General features: G+C 35.3%; 4 protein-coding genes across 4 annotated transcripts; all 4 read left to right on the forward strand.

Moving 5' to 3' along the window:
• Window positions 1-3,417: 3,417 nt before the first annotated feature.
• LOC132277933 (organic cation/carnitine transporter 7-like) lies at window positions 3,418-6,501 on the forward strand. The gene is made up of 4 exons (XM_059779773.1): window positions 3,418-4,511; window positions 4,844-5,357; window positions 5,481-5,700; window positions 6,288-6,501. The coding sequence occupies exons 1-4, from the start codon at window positions 4,251-4,253 to the stop codon at window positions 6,499-6,501; spliced, it is 1,209 nt and encodes a 402-aa protein (XP_059635756.1). The 5' UTR covers window positions 3,418-4,250.
• A 21-nt stretch (window positions 6,502-6,522) lies between these two features.
• LOC132277934 (uncharacterized) lies at window positions 6,523-6,915 on the forward strand. The gene has a single exon (XM_059779774.1). It carries the CDS (start codon window positions 6,523-6,525, stop codon window positions 6,913-6,915), a length of 393 nt encoding a protein of 130 aa, XP_059635757.1.
• A 13-nt stretch (window positions 6,916-6,928) lies between these two features.
• Window positions 6,929-8,562, forward strand: LOC132277935 (uncharacterized). Its single transcript, XM_059779775.1, has 3 exons — window positions 6,929-7,138; window positions 7,226-7,348; window positions 8,416-8,562. The coding sequence occupies exons 1-3, from the start codon at window positions 6,929-6,931 to the stop codon at window positions 8,560-8,562; spliced, it is 480 nt and encodes a 159-aa protein (XP_059635758.1).
• A 3,890-nt stretch (window positions 8,563-12,452) lies between these two features.
• LOC132278866 (glucan endo-1,3-beta-glucosidase 6-like) lies at window positions 12,453-17,304 on the forward strand. Its single transcript, XM_059780763.1, has 2 exons — window positions 12,453-13,868; window positions 15,965-17,304. Exons 1-2 carry the CDS (start codon window positions 13,531-13,533, stop codon window positions 17,079-17,081), a joined length of 1,455 nt encoding a protein of 484 aa, XP_059636746.1. The 5' UTR covers window positions 12,453-13,530; the 3' UTR covers window positions 17,082-17,304.
• Window positions 17,305-18,527: the final 1,223 nt, after the last annotated feature.

An 18,527-nucleotide genomic window follows, 5' to 3' on the forward strand; every position in this document is an offset into this window, starting at 1 on the left:
CAGGACTTGCTGTAGCGGGACCAGTAGTGTCCCTATCTCTAAACCAGAGAGTACCCTGGTTGGACCTTGGACATTTTTATGCAACTCAGTGAGGCTAGATCTCATTATACCTATTTTATCAAGAAATCAAATTTATCGGCAAATTACATGGTAAACTGATTTTATGGTCACCTAAAAAAATTGCATACAACTGTTTGTTCTCTGAATCCATTCTTCATTAAGTTCTTGTTCAATCACAGCCCAAGTTGGAAGATAAACTCGACTGTGGAACTTCTTGGATGAAAACCAACTCGATTAATAGAAGACCCACCTGCTAGAAACTAACTTGGATGCTTATTAACAGTGGTTTTAAGCAACAAAATGATAACTAGGTGCAATGCTTGTTATAGTTACTGAGCCTACCTAACAGAGCAATTTGTCAGTAACTATGATGACTCCTCAATCATGCTTGTGGTGTTGGTTTTGTCGAATATTATTCGTTTATGCATCTCAATAGTAGTAACTTACAAGTATATCTCTTACTTCTCTTCGTGTAGATGATTTTGTGTTACTGCAGCTGTAAGGAAAGTTCTTAACCAACTGAAGTAGACATTGTGGCACTTGTTTCATGTTGCTACAATGTTAGTAGTTAATAAATAGAGACTTTGCTGATTATATATAAAGCTTGCACCATTGGTACGATCTTAAATTTCTTTCTTTCTTTCTTGATTCTTTAGATGGCAGATCATAGCCTGGTATACACACTAGATGAAACACTTTCTGCGATTGGTTTTGGGAACTTCCAGGGTCTTGTCTTTGCTTATGCTGGACTGGGTTGGATTGCAGAAGCAATGGAAATAATGATTCTCTCCTTTATAGGGCCAGCAGTTCAGTCTGAGTGGGGACTCTCCTCTACAGAAGAGAGCATGATATCAACTGTCGTTTTTGCTGGCATGCTAGTTGGAGCATATACAATTGGCCTCATATCAGATACCTACGGAAGGAAGTAGGAAATTTTATATTTTTCTCTTCTTTCAGTCATATGCCTTTTTATATAGTACTATGTTTTTGTCATATAGACAGTAAAGCATCTCATACATTTGCTTCTTAAGTTACAGAAAACATGTCTAAATTACTTCATGTGATGATAAATATAATGCTTAGCTTTTAATTCTCATACCCTAAAGCCGCCTTTGTTTTATTGGAGATATAATGATTTGTTCTGTTTGTGGCACTCAGTCCCCCAACTCAAGGTCTGAATCATGTCATGTGAGACCTTTCCAACTCGGCCATGATCATTAGGCTTCTCTCTCTCTGACTAGTTAGTTCAGCAGTTGAGTGTCACAAGTGTGGCTGCTAGAGTACCTTTCTTATTGAGGACCTCCTTTCGGTGGATAGGCCTCAAAGCCAACTAATAACTGCATTGAATTTCTCTCTACGAATAAACCTCTGAAATCCTCTTATTAGTTCCTCTCTACAGATAAGCCTTGATCTTCTGGGGTGTCCCTCTCTCTAGACAAACCTCTGTCCTCGAGGAGTTCCTCTCAGCGGATAAACCTCAATCCCTCAGAGTGTGCTCTTCTATGGACGAACCTCTAGGAAGTACTGAAGGCCCTCGAGGAGCTGCTCTTATGGACAACCTCGAGGAAGGTATGCCACCCCGCTGTGTGGGGGTAAACCCTCGGTATAACACCCCCAGTACGGGACCCTAGGGAGTGATGGCCTAGCCGCTGGGGTTTGAGGGACATCAGAGGGGCTGCAGGCACTCTTTGACCTGGCCACAGAAGAACAAAGAGAAGTAATCACTCCCAGAGTGAGGCAAGCCCTGGAGCCCTTGCATTTAATGATAGGCACACCCTCTTATAGTCGCATTAAATGGCTTGTCCTCCTCTTTTGCCCTAATCAAGCAGACAACTTGCCTTGAAATGGTCATATAATTTCCCTTTTTCTACCTTGCAGCCTACTAACCAAGAACCAGTGAGTAATTCCCACAACCCATGGTCTTTACCCAATGATAACCCAGTATAAAAGGAGTAAATAGGTCATTTACAAACACAACAACCAAGAAGCAAAGCATTAAAGAACCAAGCAACCTTGTGTTTTCTCCAAGGGAGATTACAAGAGTTTTCTTCCCCTTTTCCTCGACTCTTCTTTAAAGACCTCTCACGTGACAACTCAGACTTCCACTAGGCCTCTACTCACTGGTGGCTCAGTTATAGTTAAAGCGATTCCTCATTTTCTAGAACCTTATCTTGACATTGTTCATCTGCTTTGGAAATTAATCTTATTTGGGCATCTCTAAGAAATTTCATTAAAATTCCAAGTAAAGAGCGTAAACTACAAACTAGAAAAAAATAAAAATATAAAAGAATCTGTCTTACCTTTTTACTCCTTGGAGTTTGGAATATGTTCAAGCTAAGTTGCATTGTTTTTTCTATTTTTATATGCTTTCTTTGGCATTTAGAGATTTATGTTGGGGAAGCAGATAGAATTGATTATCCTGTTTAAAGTTTACAATGTTATTGATTGTAAGGTTCATCTCTCTCTTTCATGTCTCTCAAGTCAATTATCTTTGGTCAATGAAATGTCAATTATTCTTTTTTACTTTTTGGTACATAAAAGATACTAATTTTTAATTTTGAAGAACTCTTAAAATTTCTTCCACGTTTCACAAGTTATACATAGAAAAATTTCATTGCAGTTGATGTCGTCATTACTCTGGTCAAGGAATCTGTTTGCAAATATTGTTTCGTAGCAGGCTGATGTTGCCCAGTAAACTAGAGAATAGTTAATTCAGAAAAATGGGAAGTCGAGTCTGTCAATGATGGCCAAAGCAAATAGAGAAACTTAAAGAAGTGAATTAGTCATTTTATTCTGGGCAGAGCTTTGAGACACTCGATAAAAATGTAGCAACCATTTAAAACAAGGAAATTTTTGGACACACATGTCGAAGCCTAAAGACCCTGTGATAATTAGTTATAAAACAAACAATTTATTCAAAGATAAAGATTTACAAAGATTTTAAAAATTATGATTATGATTATATTATATTAATTGCTTGATTCATTGGTAAAAGTTCAGCCTACTAAGAATGATAATATGGATGCATGCAAGGTTAAGGGCAGCTTCTTTGTGCAAATTCAGCTGGAGGTTTGATCTGTTTCAGTATATCCTTCCCGGGACCCCATTCTAACAGAAGCAACTAAAAAGATAATAGCCTTTATTATATTGTAGAATGCACTGTTTTTGCTCAACCTAATGGAACTTTCAGAGATTAGCCTTTAATCAAAGTATGTGAACTAACACCATAAATGCAAAGCATATATGTAGATAATTGATAATCCATGACAAGTGGCAAAATATTTCAAGCCAGAGGCTATGCTATGGTCTGATGAGATAAAGGATCCTATCTAAGTAATTACATACAAGCTATCTATAAGTAATTGCGAATGATATATCATTTTGCTTTACTTTATATGATATTTAGCTGTCTACTAGAATCTGCTTATTCTATATGAACCTGGTAGATTTCATGACATTGAAAGATTCGGGATTTTATATTATTTCTCTGATTTTCTACACAATTCCTTATCAATATTTAGTTTGGGCAAACACATCCCCAGTCAATTCTGTCACACAAAGGACTGAAAATAAGATTCATAGAATGCTTCTACTTGGATCCTAGTCAGCTGATTTTTGCTTGCAACAAATTTCTCTTGATTCTATTTTATGAATATACATAGTTATAGTATACGAAACGTTGTGTTTTGGTGCAGTACCATTGTGCAGGGTCCTATTGTTATTCACGTATCATGAATGAATTTTCAGTTGTATTAGTGAAACATGTCTTATAAACTGTACGCTAACCTTTGTTGATGATGCTGTACATTTGCTACAATTAAGATGTAGATGTGTATGAAATTACTCTCTAGTCTCTACTCATACGCTATACCATGTAAAGTTCGCTACTGCTTGGAGCCTTGGACGTATATCAGGTTGTTGAACCAAATATCAAAGCTTAGTTGAGTAAATTAAAGCTATATTTAGGAGCACTGATTCCAAGGCACCAATTCGGTGCTCCTAAACGCGACATGAGGTAAAGTGGATCTAGTACTGAACTGTTTAGCATAATAAATTATATATGTGTTGACATAAATAGTTGATCTGGGATTATGTACCATTAGGTTTAATTTCTTTGTTATGGATTTCTGTGAACCTGTGTCACATTTTCTTCGTGTTTCTCATAGCATTGCTCTCGACCTCAATGTGATATGCTTTCATTTGCTTCTTTCAGGAAGGGTTTCCTTGGTATAGCTGTAGTGAATACTGTAGCTGGGTTTTTAAGTGCTTTCTCCCCAAGTTATATATGGTTGGTGATTCTTCGTTGTTTGGTTGGTACTGGTTTGGGAGGTGGGTATGTATTACTAACATGGTTTCTAGAGTTTGTTCCTACCGCAAACAGAGGCAGTTGGATGGTTATCTTTTCAACTTTCTGGACGCTTGGAACAATTTTTGAGGCTGCACTTGCATGGGTATGTTTAATAGCCTTCAATTAAGTAATTAGACAAGGAATAAAAATGGGTTGCATGCATTGTTTTGTTGTTCTTGCCGATGTAAATTTTCTTGGATTTTAATGCTTTAACTTCTTGTATCTCTGTCCACTTATATCTCCCTCCCTCTCTGTGGTGGATCTAGCTCATTGTTGGTCTTAGCTGCAAGGGTGTCAACTATTGCTATATTAGTAATTCGACTAATTTTTCTTTTTCCATAAAGAAACAATCATTTTGTTGAAGCATCATTTAGGCATGTGTTTTTAGTAGGCAAGACCGGAAAAACCTTCATTAATTTGTTGGTCTTATTGCAGATTGTCATGCCAAGATTGGGTTGGAGGTGGCTACTTGCACTGTCTTCTGCACCATCTTTTGCTTTGCTTCTATTTTATGGTCTTACACTAGAATCTCCAAGGTATCTGTATACGAAAGGCAGAACAGCTGAAGCACAGGATGTACTGGAGAAGGTTGCACTGCTGAACAGAACAAATCTCCCTCCCGGTGAGCTTGTTTCTGCTCAAATAACTAAGCTGGAGGAAGAATCTGTCCTGTTGGAAGACACTCATTTGCGCTCCTCAACAAGAAAAAAAATCAAGGATTCCAAAAAAAGCCCCTCTTCATTGTTTCAGCTTTTTTCAACAAAACTAATTACAACCACCCTTCTCCTATGGTTAATATACTTTTGCAATACATTTTCATATTATGGCATTATATTGCTTACCTCCGAGCTGAGCAGTGGGAAAAGTAAATGTAGCTCAATCCCATTGCCTTCAGAAAAAATCCAGGATGCTAGCCTCTACGTAGACGTGTTTGTCACTACTTTGGCAGGTACTACTTATATTTTTCAGTTGTTATGTTGAAGAATATTTTGAAAGATCATACTTGATTTATTTTCCTTTTATTTCTTTTGCCCGAAGAATCTTAGGTAACACTTCTTTAGTTTATATGCAGAGGTTCCTGGGCTTGTTTTATCAGCCATACTTGTGGATTGGGTTGGCCGCAAAATTTCCATTGAAATTATGCTCGTGTTAGGTTTCATTTTACTTCTGCCACTGCTTTCCCATCAACATGAGACATTGACAACAACTTTGATCTTTGGAGCTCGCATGTCCATTACAACGGCCTTCAGAGTCGTCTCTATTTATGCTGCTGAGGTACATCTCAACGTCCAGTATTCTTCTCTAAAGCCTTTTTTTTTTCCACACGAGGAGGACTTTACTGATTTTTATGCAACTTTTGTCCCTCCTTTACCATGTTATGTATCTGTAGGCATATCTCAACGTCTAGGCATATCCCGGGGGGGGGGGGGGGGGGGGGGGGAAAGTATGTATAAAAATAAAATAACAAAAAATTTCAGTAAGGGCATATGTCCCACTTAGCCTACAGTAAATTCGTGCCTGATTGGAAGTGCGTCGTCTATAGGAAGAATTGGGGGGAATAAGAGCATCTCCAATAGACTCTCTAAAATTTGGCTCTCCGAATTTATCACATTAGTAGTTTTTAATAGTCACATCAGCATTTCTCATAGCCACATTAGCGTTTTAGAGTCTCCAAATTTTAGTTATCACATGTACTCCAATGGTGCATTTTCGTTTTTCAAAAATGTTAATATTTTAAAATTTTAAAATAAAATTTATTTTTTAACTTTTTCTTAACTGCTATATTTTTCATATTATATAAACAATCATTTGTTCATTTCATCATCATTACATTCATCTCAACTTATTCTAGCAAAATATTAATTCACATCTCTTTTAGTCTCAAAATTCCAATGGCTTCCTCATCACGATTTTTTCCTTTGTCAGGCTCTAATTCTTCATCTTCATCATCATCCTCTTCATCAGATAACCCTATTGACTCAATGATTCAACGTAATCAAGACGCCTTTCGTGAGATTTTGAATTCAATGAACCCAGAGATAGTAGAGCAAGTTTTTAAACCATGTAAGAAGCGGTACATTCATCGTAATTGAGAGGGAAACCATCGTCAACTAATGAAAGACTACTTTGACGAGAATTGCACATATCCACCGAAGTACTTTCACAGACGATTCAAGATTCGACGAGAACTATTTCTTCGTATCCTGAATGATGTTAAAGCTCATAACGACTACTTCATCCAAAAAAGGGATGCAACAGGTCGTTTGGGGTTGTCTTCTATGCAAAAGATGACAACTGCAATACGTATACTCGCATATGGTTGTGCAGTCGATCATTGTGACGAGTATATTAAAATCGACGAGAGCATTACCATTGAAACCCTGATGACATTTTGTAAGGCTGTTATTGGTGTGTATGGGGAAGAGTACATGCGCCTACCCAACGAAGCCGACATAGCACAACTACTTCAAGAAGGGGGAAGAGAGAGGATTCTCGGGTATGCTTAGTTTTATCGACTGTATGCACTGGGAGTGGAAGAATTGTTCGGTGGCGTGGCATGACATGCACAAAGGACGCTCTCTTACGCCTACACTCATATTGGAGGCGGTTGCCTCAAAAGATTTGTGGATCTGGTATGCATTCTTTGGAATGCCGGGTTCACACAATGATATTAATGTACTGGATCATTCTCCGATATTCGACAGTATCGTTATTGGCCAAATTCCTCCGGTTAATTTCATTTTGAATGGCCATTATCATACAATGGGATATTACCTATCTGATGGTATATACCCTAAGTGAGCAACTTTGATACAGATCATCCCGCACCCAACTACAGTAAAAGAAAAACTTTTTGCTCAAAGACAAGAGGCTTATAGGAAAACTGTGGAACGAGCTTTTGGGGTCTTGCAGAGCAAGTGGGCAATAACGCAAGGACCAGTACGTTTTTGGAATAAAGGGGACTTGTGCCTTATAATGAAACGTGCATCATCCTTCACAACATGATCATTGAAGATGAGCGCTATGCCAATGTTGAAAGATGGACTCCGCCACGGGAGGAGACAATCTCGATTCCCACTTTAATTCAAAATCCATCAGTCTTAGCGACACACATCTACTTTCGCCAAGTCCAAATTCGCAACAAAGAGACAAATACGCGGTTGAGGAAAGATTTAATTAAAAATTTGTGGAGCCGCTTTGGTGAAGAACGTGTTTAATTTATGTTGCATTATTTTACTTTTAAATTATTATGAAGCTTATGTAATGGAATATTTATTGTGTAATGTTTTATTTTGAAATAAATAATTAAATTATTTGTTGATTAAATTATTTAGCCAATATGTATGAAATCTTGTAAACAATATAATATCTAATATTATTTAATTTATTAATTTATAGTGAAAACAAAGACACATTTTTTTTTAATAAAAAAATCATATTTTAAAATAAATTTCAATTTGTTAGGGAAATCAAATAAAAAAAAAAATTATTTGGCTAGCCAATATAGCCGTTAAGGCACTGTTTGGGTCAGCCAAACAGTACCTAAAACGGCTATAATGTCAATAGGAACATTGAAATTTTGAAAACGAAAAAAAATCACCTTTTTCCAATTTTTTAAAACTTTTTTTTATCCAAAAAAAGCCTTTAAGGCACTGTTTGTGTCAGTCAAACAGTACCTTAACGGTTTTTTGGTTTAATTATTTTGAAGAAAAAAAGAAAAAAAAAAAAAAAAAAGAGACCAAAGTAAGCCAAAAATTTGAATTTTAGCTTTTATTTCAGCCAAACATGCCCTTAGGAACAGTGTTCTGGGCTGATATAGTGTTCTGGGCCTGAATTAAAAAAATAAAAAAATAAAAATAAAAATGGGCCCACAAAAAGTGAGCCACAATCGCCTTCCCAATCGCCCTTTTTGGTGACCTCCTTGACGATCACAAATTGGTGGCCACTTTTTCAACATTCCATTGAAGTAAGCCATCTTCAAAATTTGGGCCATTTTCACCAACCAGAGCACTAATGGAGCTGCTCTAATATGTCCTCTTGTAGCTGTTAGAATGGTGAGTCAAACAGCTGCTGTTACTTTGTTTAAAGTTGCAATAGTCCTTTCAGGACTCTGTTCTGTTCTTCCCATTGGAGACCCAAAGGAAGAGAATTAATAGACACTGTCTCTAATTCAGATGCTATATCAACCTTTCTGCCATTGCTTCCCTTGCCCATTGTAATTCAAAGTGACTATTTTTTATTGACTGAATAGATTGATAACAATAATTGTTTTAGCACAATAAGCATAATTAGTCTCTCTATTCAGTATTCACACACACAAAAACAAATTTATGATTATTTTAGCACAATAAGCATATTAACGCATGCAATTAGGATGAAAAGTGGTGTTTTCATCCAAATTAATGGCGTTCAGTTGTCTTAAGAATGTTTGAGACAAGACCGAATTGAACCATTATATATATAGAATACTATATACTTGTACCATTTCTTTTGATTGAAAAATAAATAAATATTCCATTCGTCCATTAGTGGCGTCCACGTGCATCTGACGTGTACCAAATATGCTAAAGTGTTCTCTTTTTTTCTTTTGGTAAACAAATTGGTTACGAGTCCTAGGAATAGGATCAAAATCCTCACCACCACATCACCTACAGCAATATGTCCCACTGTATACACAAATCGCGAGCCACAAAACACGTAATATTATTCGCTTTATCTCCACTGTTAGAACGACGGCGTTTTAGAAGTGGTTATCTGTTAGCACCTATTTTCAATATTAAATTTTCACTACTTTAATTTTGAGATTGTATGTATCACTTTATCACTTTGACCAAGGTTAATCACACTGAAATCTAAAATATTATATTGAAATACATTTTAAAAATAATTATTATTTACATTATAAATATTTGGTCCATTTTTTAATCACACTTTAAAATTAATTTTGAGATGTGTCACATCACTTTTTTTTTATTACCTTTTAACTTTGTGTTAACTTAGTAAAGGGTTGTTTAATATATAAAATGATATTTCTATTCCTATTGAACCCATGCTAAGTAACCAAAATACCCTCAGAAATATATGTATGTATGTGTATATATATATATATATTACATTACAAGAAATCCAACAAAGTTCAGAAAATAAATTGCTTAATTATTCACACACACACTAATTCTTCATATATATCACATTAAAAATAGGAAATATATGTCATATAAATAATAAATAATACCCCTTTGACCCTTTCCTCTTGGATAATTGATGGGAGTAATTTTGTCCTTATATAATTATGATGTTTTAAATTAAAAGACAATTAAAAATAAGAGTAAAAATGTCACTTAACACCTATTTTAATAGTGTCAATGACGGAAAAGTGATTTGGGGTGTGAGTAAGTGTAATTTTCAAAAAGTATTTTAATGTGATATTTGGTCAAACCTGATGGTGTGTCAGTAAAATTAACCTTATTTTTTAAATTATATCAATTTAATTCAAAATTTTCGTATACAAAATTTCTATTTCGAAATAATGGTGGTGCAATTTTGAATTAATTGTGATCAAATTTAAAGTAATGTGATGTAATTAGGGGTGCAACTTAGGCGGGCTAGCCCAGCCCAATCTGAATCCAGCTCATAAATTTTGAAATCTGGACGTATAAATTTACAATTCGGGTTTAAGTCGAGTTGGATTTTTTCAAAACCCAACCTTATTCGGTTTGGACCAGGTTCAACCCGAACCCAACCCGAAAACCCAAATTAAACATTTCATAAAAAAAAATAAAATAAAATAAAAATAATAATCCATGATAAACATAAAGTCACAAACCCTAACTTAGGGCTTGGCGCCGTTGGGGCTGCGCTCGAAGAGGAAGGTCTCGATCTCGGCGGCAGCGAGGGTTTCAGTTGCGGAGGATCCGGCTGGCCCCTGCCGATGACGGCGGCGCGTAGCTTGCGGCCAGAGATTCGTGGGTCAGATTTTCCGGCAATAATCAGAGTGTTTGGTTTCAACTTCAAGAGTGGGATTGATGAACGTGAGCTTTTATAGGTGAGTGGGACGGAAATGAATAGAGAATAGAGTGAGTGGGTCTGAGTGGCCATATTGCTAGATTGAAGACACAGGTGTGTAGATATATATATATATATATATATATATATATATATAAGAAGAGACTGAGGAGTGTAACTGTGTAAGCGATGGGGTTGGGTTTAACAATGGAGAAGAAAGTGAACTCGGGTTATTGACATCTTGGGTAAAGTGAGTACTGGTTTACATCAGTTTCACTTTATAGATTCGTTTTTGGACAATTTTTTTGGAAGTTGCATTCAAAATTTAAACTTTATTTTTGTAAGTTTCCACTGAGATTGATAAAAAAATGTTGCAATTATTGCAGAAATGGTATGCTTATGAATACCCTGTCACTCTACTTAAAAGATTAAACAGGTGGAGTGCAATCTGTAAAAAAAAATTCATCTGTCTTTTTTATTTTTTAAATATATTTTAGCATATTTTTCTTTGATTATCATGGATCTTACATGGTCTCTCTCTAGTCCCTTCATTAATGTGCTATTTACAAGTTTATTATTTTATATTTGTGAAAAAAAAGTAGCATAAAGTTTGATTTACTGTCTAAATTACACATATTGTACCATGGCATTTTCATTATTGAAATTGTTATAAGTAGAGGGGGCAAGCTTGAAAGTGAAAGATATAAGTTTTGATTTTTTGAACAATCTGAAATGATATGCCCGTTTTGAACTTTTGATTCTTGCAGACAGATGGATAAATTAAAAGTTTGAAATATATGGGTTTTGAACTTCTAAAATATATGGGGTTTTGAACTTCTGATTCTAGTTACTAAAAATATAATATATATATATGGGGAAAAAAAAAAAAAAATCAACCCGTGAAATAAATAAATCAACCCGTGAACTCGACCCGACCGAACATATTTGGTCCAGGTCATAACCCAACCCATATTGCGTGCAATTCAAGTTGACCCAACCCAACCCAGTTTTGGGTTGGGCCAGCCCACGCTGTACCCCTAGGTGTAAGTTTGAATAAAATGTAATGTAACTATCCTATTTTTAAAAGTGACTTATAAGAATTTGAGTTTTTAAAAAGAGCAAAATGAGTGGTGCGTGTGGTTTTTTTTTTTTCTTGGCAATGATATAAAAAAAAATTGTAAGAATTTAAATTGATGCTTTAAAATCATGTCATTTAAGTAAGAATGATACTTAGGTTCTCACTAATGAAGATTTACACTATTCTTACTAGTGATGTGGACTAATAATAAATCACCATTTTTGTAATTTGGTTATGATTTAATAGTGGGTATTTACTTAACATATTAAATTTAGTTATTAAAGATGGCATGTCTATTTATTATTGGCCCACATTATTAATAGAGATGGTGTACTTAAGTTTTACTCATTAAGTAATAAATAATTAAATAAAAATCAAAAGAACTTAGATTCTCTACGATGCAATGTGACTTCAAATAAGTAGATTTGAGAGGTCATTTTCAGTAGAATAAGATTCACTGTTGAAAGTCACTATGAAGTGGCTCTCACTGTCTCCCGGTACACACAACGTAGCAATTCACAAAACACACAAAGATGTTGGCTGTTGGGTCGCCTTTGGATCATTAGTGAAAAAGATGGTACACTTCATTCACTGCTCATTTATTTCCTTCTCTTTTTTTTCTTTTTTACGTTTATGATATGAGAAGATGAATCCGGATCTCCATATTAGGGTTATGGTGATTTTTAACGTACTCCACCTTTTAAAATAGATGTCCTGTCTAACAAAATATTTATTTTATATTTTATACGTAATTTTAAAAATAAATGCGTTAAAATACTATCTAAATGCGTTACAATAAAAATAAAAATTACCATAATTTTTTTTAAAAAATTCAATACAGTTAAAAGGTATTTCTATACATTTATTTTAAATTTCAGCACAGAGCATACGTTAAAATATAGGATAAATGGATTTAAATTTGTTGAAATATTTTATGTCAAGCTGCAAGCCTGCAACAGAGAACACCATTAGGAGGATCCAGACAATTGAGGAATCATTACTAAAAACACACCCCATGTTCTCACTTTTTTGGCTTTACTATTGTTTTTTCTTCAACGCTACTCTCTCTCTGTCTGTCTGTCTCTCTCTCTCTCTCTAGAGAGTACTGCTAATTTTTGTATGAGTGAATTCTTGAGCTTTCCAGAAATTAAAAAAAAAAAAAAGAAAAAGAAAAAAGAAGTAAAGAAAGAGAAAAAAAGATATTCTTGAGCTCATCTCTCACTCAAGATCAGGATCCTCAACTTGTTCTTAGCCTCATTGCCTCCACCTTTTTATCATCTTATCTTTTAGGTTTTCATTCTTAATTTCTTTTTGTTTCACAATGTTAAGTTTGTTCTCTTTGCTACCTAAGCTTCATCTTTACCCTTTTTGAGTCCTCTGCATTCACACCCATCTCAACAACTTCAATAACCCTAATTATCAAATTTATTTTATTTTATTTATTATTTTTTTTTTTTGTGCGCTTTGTGTAGTATTTATCTACAACTAAAATCTTGTGTTAACCTGTAAGCTGTTAAAAAAAAAAAGAAAAAATCAAAATCTCAAGGTTTGATATATAATTTTTTCTTTATCATCACTAACAAACCCTTAAATCTTCTTGGGTTTATATAATCACTATGTGTTGTAAAATTTTCATTTTTTAACCTCAACGCCATCTCAGACATGGGTCACACTTCATTTCAGTTCTGATGTGATTTTCTGGGGTAAAAAAGCCGTCGCATTTTTTCACCCTTTTGTGGAATTCTAGTTGTTTTCAGATCATTCTTTGTTGGGTTTTAATTTTTTTCTCTGCATTTCCTAACCAATATCTTCATTTTTGTACCCATAATCATTACTAAATTTGAGCTCTTGTTATGTCTGCCTCTGTTTTTTGTCCCAATTTGGGCACAGTCTATCTAAACCTCTAGTAGTTTCAGACCCATTGTCAGTCAATAAAAGCTCTTTAATTTTTCTAAGAGTGTTCTAATTTCAAGTCCCAAATTGGTGTTACTTTTCACATGAGCTATTTGCTTAGAAGATTGATAGAGATTAGAGTATTATGGGGTGGTTTTCAGTAGCTTTTGGACTAATTTTAGTTTCAGTGTCTACATTTGTCAATTCAGTGAGTGGGATTGGTGCTAATTGGGGCACACAGGCAACACATCCCTTGCCACCAGGAATTGTGGTGAAACTTCTGAAGGACAATGGGATTCAGAAGGTTAAGCTTTTCGACGCCAATTACGATTCATTAAGAGCTCTGGGTAATTCTGGAATTGAGGTCATGGTTGGTATCCCCAATGATATGCTTGCTTCTCTTGCTAGCAGTGTGAAGAATGCTGAGAAATGGGTTTCCAAAAATGTGTCTACTCATATCACCACCAATAATGTCAACATCAGGTCAGCTTCTCCTATCTCACCCTTCTTTTAGTTCTCTTATTTCTGTCATTTGAATTTTATTAGATATAATCAGAAGCTAATTTGAAAATTTAGATTAATTTTATGTCTTTTTTAAATTTAGATCTCAATATGTAACTGATTTGTCAGTAGCATCCTTATTGTTGTGTTGTGGTTAATTTAAGAAATGGTACACTACACCTAATAGAATTATGTTAATTTTTTATTTTATTTATTTATTATTATTTTTTTTTATCAGAAGGTGAGGTGTAGCTAGTAGTATGATGGTGTGTTCTGGAGATTGCTATTGCTGCTTGTTTATTAACAAATTTGGACTTTGCTTTACAATATTACATTATTCCATATTTTTCAGTCTTATTTGGTTCTCATCAAAATTTATATGCACAAACTCACTCCCACATGTGCACAAAATAAAGTTCCTTTTTTGGGGGGGCTAAAACTCGACTCTACAGCTCAATTCAATGGAAGCCTTTCTTAAATAAATTTGTTGGCTCCATGTTCCCGTTTTGTGATTCTGCTCTATCATTATTTTTTTGGGTGAAATCACTGAAATGTAAAAAATAATATTGCTAACAATCTAAAAAATATCTAGTGACACACAAAACCAACTCCATAGCGGATCTTAAGTTGAATGTAAATTGTATAGGAATGCAAAATCCCGAGACGGACTAGTAAATCCATATTATGACATCTGAAGACATACTATACCTTTTCTTAGCCAGGCTCCATTAGTACAAGTAGTGGCACTGGAAGAATTTCTAAGTCCCATAAGAATCACAAAATTCACTAAAAATTCACCCCATTTTCATTAAATTTGTACGTTTTGTTCTTCTGTTCCGAAATGAAGTACAGATTACAACAAAAAGGAAGAACAGAGAGTTAGTGGCCTGTAATGGTGGTTATAGAACCAAAAAATAAAAAAGGAAGGGTAGAGGATTAAAATATAGCTGCTAATGAGGGATCGGTATTTGAAAAACTAAGAGCGTAAAAATCTTGTTTTGCAGCTGTCTTGTGGGAATGATGAGGCTTCCTATCAATGATAAAATAACTGGCTGCCATAATGGAATTTGTTTTCAAAGGACGAAATCCTCGTCAGCAGCTTTATCAAATCCTCCAACCTTCCCATTTGGTTCTAACACACCATTACTGGCCATTAACTCTACTTATCTTTTTTTGCAAGTTGTACTTCATTTGCTGACTGCAGATCAAATAAAGTACAAATATCTTGAAACTGGTTTGAATTTTTAGTGAATTACAATTTATTGTAGTGCCGCTTCTATTTGAATTTGTAATCTTGTAATGACAGGGAAGTGCTAGTTGCATCCTGATGGACTGTGTGTCCTACTCTCAACAGATGGTGTTCAACATAGTACCTCTCATAGAAGCTTAAAGATGGTAATATATCACCAAACAACTTATAAAAGACACACCTTCTGTGGTTACATGTCAAGGGGAAAAAAACACACACACATACACACACCTTCTGGTTAATGTGTTTTTGCTTCAGTCTGATATACTTGATTGGCCTCTGAATTATCTAGTATAGTCATAGCGGATCATAATTATAAGTGGATTTGTTGAGTTGGGGCAATCAAGATTGTTACTGACAAAAATGGGGTTTTAAATTCAATTTCTTAAAATTGAACTTTCAGATTTAAAAAATTTTATTTTCTTTTAATCTCATTTTTCATCATTTTTTTGAAAATTTTGAAAATTCTGCATAGGATGATGGTTCATTTCATTTCATATGAAGTGAGATTATATTGATTTTTTAATTTTCTTCATTTGTTCATAAATAACTCTTTTATACAGGTCTAATTTTGGATTAAAAAAAGGCAGTTGAACAGTATCTGTTTGCTTTATGTCTTCTTTCCTATTCAAATAATTGTCTTACTGTTCCCTGCTCTCATTTTTATGATCTTGCTAAAATGTGCAGCTTTACTTCTTTCATTTTTATCGATGCATTCTGTGTCATATATAATTTAAGTTTGTCAAAAGGGAAATGGCCTTCTTGAGTGGTGTAAATGCTAGCATTTTCTTGACTTGCTCCTATGCAACCAACCTTTTTAATGTTACAGGTATGTCGCAGTTGGAAATGAACCTTTCTTGGAAACATATAACGGAAGCTTTCTCACAACAACATTCCCTGCTCTCCAAAACGTCCAATCTGCGCTGATAAAGGCTGGTCTTAGCAACCAAGTGAAGGTCACTGTCCCCCTCAATGCTGATGTCTACGAGAGCTCAACTGACGTCCCATCTGGCGGCGATTTCCGAGCCGACATTCATGACCTCATGCTTGCCATAGTCAAGTACTTGAGCGATAATGGTGGCCCCTTTACCGTCAACATCTACCCCTTCATAAGCCTTTACACAGACTCCAACTTTCCTGTTGAGTATGCGTTCTTTGATGGCAATGCATCTCCTATAACTGATGGCGGCACAACCTATTACAACATGTTTGATGCAAATCATGATACTCTTGTGTGGGCACTACAAAAGAATGGGTTTGGAAATCTGCCCATAATAGTTGGAGAAATTGGTTGGCCGACTGATGGAGATCCAAATGCTAACCTAGACTATGCCAAGCGGTTTAACCAAGGGTTCATGTCCCATATATCGGGCGGGAAAGGAACCCCAATGAGACCTGGTCCCATTGATGCCTACTTGTTTAGTTTGATTGATGAGGATGCCAAGAGTATTCAGCCAGGGAATTTTGAGCGCCACTGGGGGATATTTACATTCGATGGGCTAGCCAAGTACCAGCTTAACCTCGGTACCACGAATTTGGGAGCTTTAGTCCCAGGAAAGGGTGTGCAGTATCTAGAGCGAAAGTGGTGTGTGATGAAGCCATCAGTAAGGCCTGATGATCCAGACGTGGCACCGAGTGTGAACTATGCTTGTGGACGTGCTGACTGCACAAGCCTGGGCTACCAGACAACTTGTGGGAATTTGGATGCTAGGGGGAACATTTCATATGCATTTAATAGTTACTACCAGATAAATAATCAGCTTGAAAAAGCGTGCAAATTTCCGAACGTTTCAATGGTCACAAAAACAGAACCTTCAGTCGGAAGCTGCAGATTCGTGGTCATGATCCAACCGTACTATGGGAGGGCTGAAAGGAGATTGTGCAGTATTCAACAAACATGGGGTTTTGCAGTAGGCCTCATTCTCTTTTTGTGGAGGGTTCTGTGAGCTCTTGTTTAATCTTAGTAGTCTGTTTTATAGGAATAGTTGTATAATAGGGGGAGTAACTTATGAGTAGCATAAGCCAAAATCCAATTATAATTTTGCAATCTAGAAGACAAAACATTTACAATTCTTAGGCAGGATTGCAGATAGGTTTGCTTCAAAGTCTTCTTTGTATGGTAGATGGAGTTTATGAATGAATATTTCTGCTAGGCAGGTTTTAATTGAAGTATGGGTTGATGATGATGATGATTTGGTATAGCATATGCTGATGTGAGAATGTGGAGTTTAGTTGTTAAACCACCACCACCACCAAAACCACCCCCCCAAAAAAAAAGAAAAAAAAACGTGGGCTCAACATTGAGGGAAGTAATTTTTGTTCAAATAATGTCAAATGTTAAATTTGCATTTAGTTCTTCTCTTTTGGCACCATCAATTTATAAGTTTGAATCTAGTTCATCTTTATGGCACCATCAATTTTTTGCATCGAATTTCATATATACTTGTCTGGAGTTAAAAGGAAAATAATGAAAGCATGTATTATTATCGACTGATGTGTCTATCGTTAATTTGAATACTTTGAAAAGAGAGAAATATATCTTTGTTCATCACTAATTAAGAGTTTTGTTGGACAATAGTAATTGAATTAGCCATAGAAGATTAGCACCTTGCCGAGAGAGAGAGAGAGAGAGAGTATCGAATTTCACATATACTTATCTGGTGTCAAAAGAAAAATGATGAAAGTCTGTATTATTATCGAATGATGTGTCCATCGTTAATTTGAACACTTTGAAATGAGAGAGATATGTCAATTTCACATATACTTTGTTTGGTGTCCAAAGAAAAATGATAAAGTATTATTATTGATTGATATATCCATTGTTAATTTGAACACTTTGAAATGAGAAATATATGTCGTTATTCATCACCAATTAAGAGTTTTTGTTGAACAATAGTGATTGAAATAGCAAAAAATGTCAATCATTACTAATAAAGAGTTTTTGTTGGAAACTAGTGATTAAAAAAAAAAAAAAACAGAACAATCGTCCAGTGTGACAGTATTCGTATCAAGAGACTCAAAACACAGGCAGATACAAGGGTGAATTTTGAAGTCATACTACAGCCCAACCTGAAGTTGAAAAGGGCCAAGTAATTGGGCCTTCCATGTCCATAAGGTCCAAGAGGCCCACAGATCCACTAACAGACATAGGGGCTGCTAAATAAATGAAGAATTAAGTACCTAACATTAATATTTCTCATGAATGTGTGTAATTTAGGATTAAACACATCCACAGTCACACGCATGCTACTATGCATAATGAGCCATGATGAACCAACAATCATTTGCCTCACCTTTGCTTTCTAATTACATCACCCAGTCTCCTCTATACACACACACACACATGTATGTACATATACCACTATTTTTTGCATTAGCAAGTTCAACTTATG

This window comes from Cornus florida, unplaced genomic scaffold (assembly GCF_030987335.1).
Source record: "Cornus florida cultivar Cherokee Brave unplaced genomic scaffold, ASM3098733v1 CherokeeBrave_3.0.0_Hap2_Chr10, whole genome shotgun sequence".
In the NCBI taxonomy this organism is placed as follows: domain Eukaryota; kingdom Viridiplantae; phylum Streptophyta; class Magnoliopsida; order Cornales; family Cornaceae; genus Cornus; species Cornus florida.

Excerpts from the sequence above, each read along its gene's own strand:
- LOC132277935 (XM_059779775.1), top strand. The coding sequence starts at position 6,929 with ATGCACTGGGAGTGGAAGAATTGTTCGGTGGCGTGGCATGACATGCAC. Across the intron at positions 7,139-7,225 it reads TTATTGGCCAAATTCCTCCG|ATCATCCCGCACCCAACTAC; the intron begins GTTAATTTCATT and ends ACTTTGATACAG. Across the intron at positions 7,349-8,415 it reads GGGCAATAACGCAAGGACCA|AGCACTAATGGAGCTGCTCT; the intron begins GTACGTTTTTGG and ends TTCACCAACCAG.
- LOC132277934 (XM_059779774.1), top strand. The coding sequence starts at position 6,523 with ATGAAAGACTACTTTGACGAGAATTGCACATATCCACCGAAGTACTTT.
- LOC132277933 (XM_059779773.1), top strand. The coding sequence starts at position 4,251 with ATGCTTTCATTTGCTTCTTTCAGGAAGGGTTTCCTTGGTATAGCTGTA. Across the intron at positions 4,512-4,843 it reads TTGAGGCTGCACTTGCATGG|ATTGTCATGCCAAGATTGGG; the intron begins GTATGTTTAATA and ends GTCTTATTGCAG. Across the intron at positions 5,701-6,287 it reads GAGGTACATCTCAACGTCCA|TCTCAAAATTCCAATGGCTT; the intron begins GTATTCTTCTCT and ends CATCTCTTTTAG.
- LOC132278866 (XM_059780763.1), top strand. The coding sequence starts at position 13,531 with ATGGGGTGGTTTTCAGTAGCTTTTGGACTAATTTTAGTTTCAGTGTCT. Across the intron at positions 13,869-15,964 it reads ACCAATAATGTCAACATCAG|GTATGTCGCAGTTGGAAATG; the intron begins GTCAGCTTCTCC and ends TTAATGTTACAG.